Below are 7,065 nucleotides of genomic sequence, written 5' to 3' on the forward strand. Positions count from 1 at the left end.
CCCGTGTCATTAAATTGAAGCTGCTGGTGAATTCCTTCCTTGCTTGATATCCAATCACGTGCTTCCTCTAGGTGTTCAAAGGGCAGTGCCCAGAGCAGTTGGGCCAATCACGGAGCCCCCCCTACCCCCCGGAACCCGAGCGCCCGCTCACCTGCCTCATTCCGGAGTCCGACCTGCAGCTCTGCGAGAAACTGGGGAACGGGTGCTTTGGAGTGGTGAAGAGAGGGGAGTGGAGGACACCCAGCGGGAGAGTGGTGAGAGAGGGGAAGGGGAGAGGGGAGAGAGGGGAGTGGGGAGTGGAGGACACCCAGCGGGAGAGTGGGGAGAGGGGGGAGGAGGGGAGAGGGGAGAGGGGAGAGGGGAGTGAAGGATATCCAGCGGGAGAGGGGAGTGGGGAGAGGGGAGTGGGGAGAAGGGAGGGTAGTGGGGAGTGGGGAGAGTAATAACAACCTTGTATTATATTACATTCTGTTATATTGTTATCTATCATCAGCAGATATTGTATTGCAGTGCAGTGTATCACACTGTATTGTATCACGCTGTATTGTATTATCCAGCATGAAGCAGCCTGATGCTTTCTCCTCAGCTGGGCGTGGCTGTCAAGTACCTCCGCTCTGATGTTTCCAAGGAGATGGAGACTCTGACAGACTTCCTGCAGGAAGTGACAACGATGCAGACCCTGGACCATCCCAACCTGATCCGGCTGCATGGAGTGGTGCTGACCCTGCCCCTCAAGATGGTGAGAGCCCTCCCCCTCTGCACCCCCTGACTCTGCCCTTCTCCCTCTCTCTCCCTCTCTCCTCCCCTTTTCTCCTCTCTCTCCCCTCACCTTCTCTCTCCCCCTCTATCTCATTCCCTCTCTCATTCCCTCTCTCCCTCTCTCTCTCCCTCTCTCATTCCCTCTCTGTCTCTCCTCTCGCTCTCCCTCTGTCTCATTCCCTCTCTCTCCCTCCTTCACTCTCCTCTCATTCCCCTCTCGCTCTCCTCCCTCTCTCTCACTCCCTGTCTCTCTCCCCCTCTCACTCATTCCCCTCTCGCTCTCCCCCTCTCTCTCAGGTGACAGAGCTGGCTCCGCTGGGCTCTCTCTATGACTGCCTGCGCTCTCGTCACTCTGATTTCCCGCTCCTGCGTCTCTCGCTGTTCGCGGTGCAGATCTCCAAGGGGATGGCGTATCTGGAGTCCCGGCGCTTCGTTCACCGGGACCTCGCCGCGCGCAACGTGCTCCTGGCCTCGCAAGAGCTCGTCAAGATCGGCGACTTCGGCCTCATGAGGGCGCTGGACTCCAAGACAGACCACTACGTCATGAAAGCCCACCCACGCATTCCCTTTGCATGGTAACCGCCCTCAACCCCAGAGCCGGGGAAACACTGGGAGAAACTCCACACAAGTCTTTTTCAGCCTCTTCAGTGTTGAGCTGTGGTGCCCACATGTGGGCGTATGTGAGGAGACCACTGGAGACACTGAGAAACACTACTAGTCAACACGCTTCAATAATGCATCAGTCTCATTCCAATTGCAGGCTGGGTTTCAGGGCAGTCTTGGTGGAGAGGTTTCACAGAACCCATCTGATCCAGAGCCCTGAGCTGCCTTCTCTCAGGTGCTAAGTTGGCTGTGAAACCACGGGGTATTAAATCTGGTTGCGTCTCTCTCTCTCTCTCTCTCTCTCTCAGGTGTGCTCCAGAGAGTCTGAAGGCTGGCACTTTCTCTCACTCCTCGGATGTCTGGATGTTCGGAGTGACGCTCTGGGAGATGTTCACCTACTGTCAGGAGCCTTGGCTGGGGATGTCTGGGAGACAGGTACCTGTGTGTCTGTCTGTTGGTGTGTCTGACTCACTGCTATGTTTAGGGATGGAGCTAGGGCTAGGGCTAGGGTTGGGGCTAGGGTTAGGGTTAGGGTTAGGGTTAGGGTTAGGGTTAGGGTTAGGGCTAGGGCTAGGGTTGGGGCTAGGGTTAGGGCTAAGGCTAGGGTTGGGGTTAGGCTTAGGGTTAGGGCTAGGGCTAGGGTTGGGGTTAGGGTCAGGGTTGGAGCTGTGGTTAGGGTTAGGGCTAGGGTTGGAGCTGTGGTTAGGCTTAGGGCTAGGGCTAGGGTTGGGGTTAGGGTTAGGGTTGGAGCTGTGGTTAGGCTTAGGGTTAGGGCTCGGGCTCGGGCTAGGGTTAGGGTTAGGGTTAGGGTTAGGGTTAGGGTTAGGGTTAGGGTTAGGGTTAGGGTTAGGATTAGGGTTGGAGCTGTGGTTAGGGTAAGGTTTAGGGATGGAACTTGGATCCTCTCTCCATCTCTTTCCCCCTCTCTCTCCTCTCCCCTCACGGTTCTCTGACTCTCCCATGCAGATCCTGTTGAAGACGTACCAGGAAGGAGAGAGGCTGGAGCATCCTCAGGACTGTCCCCAGGAGCTGTACTCCATCATGAGGCAGTGCTGGGCACACCAGCCCCAGGACCGGCCCACCTTCGCAGCCCTCACCAGCCTGGTTACCGAGGTGAGAGCAACCTGAACCTCCCATGGAACACAAGGCAAGCCAATAAACAGCATTGTGACCCTCCCTCCTCTCCTCCCTCTTCAGGCTCAGCCAATAGAGGTGAGGGCTATCCAGGAATACAACGAACCTGGAAGACTGCAGCTGCAAGCCAACGACCTCATCACTGTGATTGACAGGTACGGCGCAGAGCACACCTCCTTTACTTGATCCCAATAAACCACTCCCCTTTTATTTGACTGCACTGGAACACCGGTTAATGAATTAAAGATCCCTGGTGAAGGCACTGGAGCCCAAACGCTGCTCTGCTTGACTCAGTTTAGTTTCAGTAACACTGATGAAGGCACTAGAGCCCAAACGCTGGTCTGCTTGACTCAGTTTAGTTTCAGTAACACTGATGAAGGCACTGGAGCCCAAACGCTGCTCTGCTTGACTCAGTTTAGTTTCAGTAACACTGATGAAGGCACTAGAGCCCAAACGCTGCTCTGCTTGACTCAGTTTAGTTTCAGTAACACTGATGAAGGCACTAGAGCCCAAACGCTGCTCTGCTTGACTCAGTTTAGTTTCAGTAACACTGATGAAGGCACTAGAGCCCAAACGCTGCTCTGCTTGACTCAGTTTAGTTTCAGTAACACTGATGAAGGCACTAGAGCCCAAACGCTGCTCTGCTTGACTCAGTTTAGTTTCAGTAACACTGATGAAGGCACTAGAGCCCAAACGCTGCTCTGCTTGACTCAGTTTAGTTTCAGTAACACTGATGAAGGCACTAGAGCCCAAACGCTGCTCTGCTTGACTCAGTTTAGTTTCAGTAACACTGATGAAGGCACTAGAGCCCAAACGCTGCTCTGCTTGACTCAGTTTAGTTTCAGTAACACTGATGAAGGCACTAGAGCCCAAACGCTGCTCTGCTTGACTCAGTTTAGTTTCAGTAACACTGATGAAGGCACTAGAGCCCAAACGCTGCTCTGCTTGACTCAGTTTAGTTTCAGTAACGCTGATGAAGGCACTAGAGCCCAAACGCTGCTCTGCTTGACTCAGTTTAGTTTCAGTAACACTGATGAAGGCACTAGAGCCCAAACGCTGCTCTGCTTGACTCAGTTTAGTTTCAGTAACACTGATGAAGGCACTAGAGCCCAAACGCTGCTCTGCTTGACTCAGTTTAGTTTCAGTAACACTGATGAAGGCACTAGAGCCCAAACGCTGCTCTGCTTGACTCAGTTTAGTTTTCTGATGAAGGCACTAGAGCCCAAACGCTGCTCTGCTTGAAGTTTCAGTAACACTGATGAAGCACTAGAGCCCAAACGCTGCTCTGCTTGACTGTTTAGTCTGCTTGACTCGCTGGTCTGCTTGACTCAGTTTAGTTTCAATAACACTGATGAAGACACTAGAGCCCAAACGCTGGTCTGCTTGACTCGGTTTAGTTTCAGTAACACTGATGAAGGTACTAGAGCCCAAACGCTGCTCTGCTTGACTCAGTTTAGTTGATTCTGCTCCAGCGGGTTTTTCTCACAGGTCTTGTTTCTCCGCAGGTCGGACGTGTTGGAGTGGCGAGGTCAGAACCAGCACACCCTGGCTGTGGGCTCCTTCCCGGCCGCCCTGGTGACTGGCACCGCCTTGCAGCCTGCCAGCCTGATCAGCCAGCCCCAGAGGAACAGCTTGGTGCACACGGGACGCGGAGACATCTTTGCAAACCGGAACTGGGGCTCCCCAGACCAGCTTGACGAGTGAGTGTCTCGAACCTGCGCCGGCTCCACTACTATCTGACTGACACATAGAACAGTATTGAGGACAGAGGATTTAGAACCACAGCACTGACTAGCTGATCTAGTGCTCTTAATAATCAGATCCAGCCCAAATAGGAATCTTCTTATTAAGTACAAAGAGATAACAAGGCCGACTAATTCCTCCTCATTCACATATCTCTGTTCTTTGTCACTCTCTATGTTAAATGCATTCAGTTCAGTACAATCCATTTATTCGCTTCTCAGCACAGCCTAGTCTTTCTAATCCTAGTCCATTCAAACCCAATCAACTTGAATGCTCTGTAATCCTGTGCCCCCTCCAGTTCAGGGCAGGCTTGAGGCACGGAGACTGGACTGCTCCCTCCCTCACCTTCCTAAGAGAAAGGGGGCTCCCTCCAGTCCAGGGCAGGCTTGAGGCACGGAGACTGGACTGCTCCCTCCCTCACCTTCCTAAGAGAAAGGGGGCTCCCTCCAGTCCAGGGCAGGCTTGAGGCACGGAGACTGGACTGCTCCCTCCCTCACCTTCCTAAGAGAAAGGGGGCTCCCTCCAGTCCAGGGCAGGCTTGAGGCACGGAGACTGAAAGTTCTGTATTTTTCTTCTTTGTTTTTTTTAGGCATTGCAAGAGAACACCAGGACCTAGAAAGGAGATTCGGTCCAACAAACTGCACATGATGTCAGGTGAGCAACACGACTGTGGAGCTATAAAAGTGTTTCTTTGATCAAGCCTACTGTAATGCTGATGAGGGCACTAGAGACCAAACGCTGCTCTGCTTGACTCGGTTTAGTTTCAGTAACACTGATGAAGGCACTGGAGCCCAAACGCTGGTCTGCTTGACTCGGTTTAGTTTCAATAACACTGATGAAGGCACTAGAGTCCAAACGCTGATGATGTCTCTCTCTGCAGGGGTATCCAGGAGTCTGGAATCGCTGATCGATATTCACAATAAACCTCCAGGAAAGTTCAATCTAACGCCCCACAGAAAACCTGCCGCAGACTTCCGGGGTCCAGGCGCCACAGAACTAGAGTTCCGCCGGCTGAGCGATGATGCCCAACATCGACCCGCTCTGAACAACTTCATGAACCACAAGGATTTCCTGCTGAACCCCAACGTCAGGCTGCGCGCAGGGGGTGTTCACCCCAGGGAACGCAGGCCGGATCTCAGTCAAGTCCGGGGCCTGTGGCCTGCTCTGTGCCCAGGCAATAACTTGATGGCGATGGAGCAACTCGCTCACTCCACCCCCCACATCCTCAACGGCATGGAACAGAAGCAACGGTGGCCCCCGGCAACCGCTAACGACTCCCGCAAATCAGCGATCCTGCAGGTACTGCCCCAGAACTTGCTCTAGAATCTGGATCCTGTGTGTATGACTGCGGGTTTGAAAGTAAAGCTGTGCTCTGCAGGGTCGGCGTCAGTTTCTGGTTTTCATTTCCAACTGCTTTTTAAAAATCAATTCCCAATTCCTGTCTGTGCTCTGATTGGTGACTGAGCCCCCTGTCTGTGCTCTGATTGGTGACTGAGCCCCCTGTCTGTGCTCTGATTGGTCAGGTCCAGGAGGCGGTGCACGGAGTCACACTGGAGGAGTGTCGAGACGCCCTGAGTATTCACAACTGGGACCCAGTGAGAGCAGCGCAGCATCTGAAGGTGAGACCTGCCCCTCCCTCCCTCCCTGAGAGCTCCAGCACCCTCCTCACACCCTCCCCTGGCCCTCTTCTCTCTCTCTCTCTCTCTCTCTCTCAGAGAGTGCAGTGTATTTCTCTCTCTCTCTCTCACACTCTCTCTCTCTCTCTGTCTCTCAGACAGAGCACTTGTATTACATGGGCCGCTGTTCCCGCGAGGACTGTCAGCGCATCCTGGTGCGTTTCCAGTGGAACCTGCAGGCCGCGAGTCGCTACATGATGAGAGACCAACATGGGTCCCAAACACAGCCCCCGGGAACAGGGAGACCCTGACCAAGAGTACAGCCCTCCTGAAACGCAGACTGTGATAAGGATGGGTGGGAAAAATGCAAGACACATGCAATACAGAGCCCCGGCCACAAGAGGAACTGTCTTCACCCTAAACTGCTGTATTCTCTCTGCATCATAATCGCGTTTACAATCCAGATTTAAGAGCCATCTTATCCCAGTTCGATATTTAGGGGCTATATTTCTCTGTCTAAAAAAAAAAAAAATAATAATAATAGATATTTCAAGAGATTTCACAGTTTAACATAATATTTATTAAAGCAGAAAAATATTGCATCACATTTGAAAACGATTATTTTTCTCTGGTTTATTGCACACCTAAATACTGTTTTTCACCATCTGTGAATTATCAACCAAAAATAAAAACATAAATCAATTATTTGAAAGGAAGGAAGCAAACTAAGGTGTAGTGGAACAGCCAAACTCTTGCTGTATTCACTTTTAAGAGCTAAAAAAAATAGATGTATATGTACACGATTTTTTCTGAAACAAAGGGAAAAATCATAAGAAATCCATAAAAAAAAAATCCAGTCCTATCTGAAGCTGTGTTCGACACACAAAACAAAAAACAACAACAATTTATATATATATATATATATATATATATATATATGAGTATATATATATATTATAGTATTATATATTTTGAATCAAGTATTATTTAATTTTGAATCAGCTGTTTGTATATATATATATAATTTTGTGAAAAGGGTTTGTTTTTAAGAAAGTGTATTTTTTAAAAAAATATCTAAAATGACCGGCCTGCCTGTTTACCTCAAAAAACAGGTCAGACAATAAAGACCTGGTGTTTATAATGACGTGTGCTGTGCTGATACTTCCTCCAGTTTATATTCACTCCTGACAGAGGAATGAATTTCTCACAC

General features: G+C 50.7%; 1 protein-coding gene across 2 annotated transcripts in view; it reads left to right on the forward strand.

Moving 5' to 3' along the window:
- LOC121306439 (activated CDC42 kinase 1-like) overlaps positions 1 to 6,714 on the forward strand; it is a 16,290-nt gene extending 9,576 nt beyond the window's left edge. For both annotated transcript variants that reach the window (XM_041238149.1, XM_041238150.1), the window contains 11 exons: positions 72 to 254; positions 587 to 739; positions 1,057 to 1,334; positions 1,671 to 1,797; positions 2,329 to 2,475; positions 2,560 to 2,651; positions 4,002 to 4,196; positions 4,829 to 4,893; positions 5,120 to 5,538; positions 5,763 to 5,858; positions 6,014 to 6,714. In XM_041238149.1, the coding sequence (XP_041094083.1) occupies positions 72 to 254; positions 587 to 739; positions 1,057 to 1,334; positions 1,671 to 1,797; positions 2,329 to 2,475; positions 2,560 to 2,651; positions 4,002 to 4,196; positions 4,829 to 4,893; positions 5,120 to 5,538; positions 5,763 to 5,858; positions 6,014 to 6,166 (1,908 nt within the window). In that variant the 3' untranslated portion in view covers positions 6,167 to 6,714. The remainder of the gene's footprint in view (positions 1 to 71; positions 255 to 586; positions 740 to 1,056; positions 1,335 to 1,670; positions 1,798 to 2,328; positions 2,476 to 2,559; positions 2,652 to 4,001; positions 4,197 to 4,828; positions 4,894 to 5,119; positions 5,539 to 5,762; positions 5,859 to 6,013) is intronic.
- The last annotated feature ends 351 nt before the right edge of the window (positions 6,715 to 7,065 follow it).

The sequence above is a fragment of the Polyodon spathula genome, chromosome 48 (genome assembly GCF_017654505.1).
Source record: "Polyodon spathula isolate WHYD16114869_AA chromosome 48, ASM1765450v1, whole genome shotgun sequence".
Taxonomy (NCBI): Eukaryota; Metazoa; Chordata; class Actinopteri; order Acipenseriformes; family Polyodontidae; genus Polyodon; species Polyodon spathula.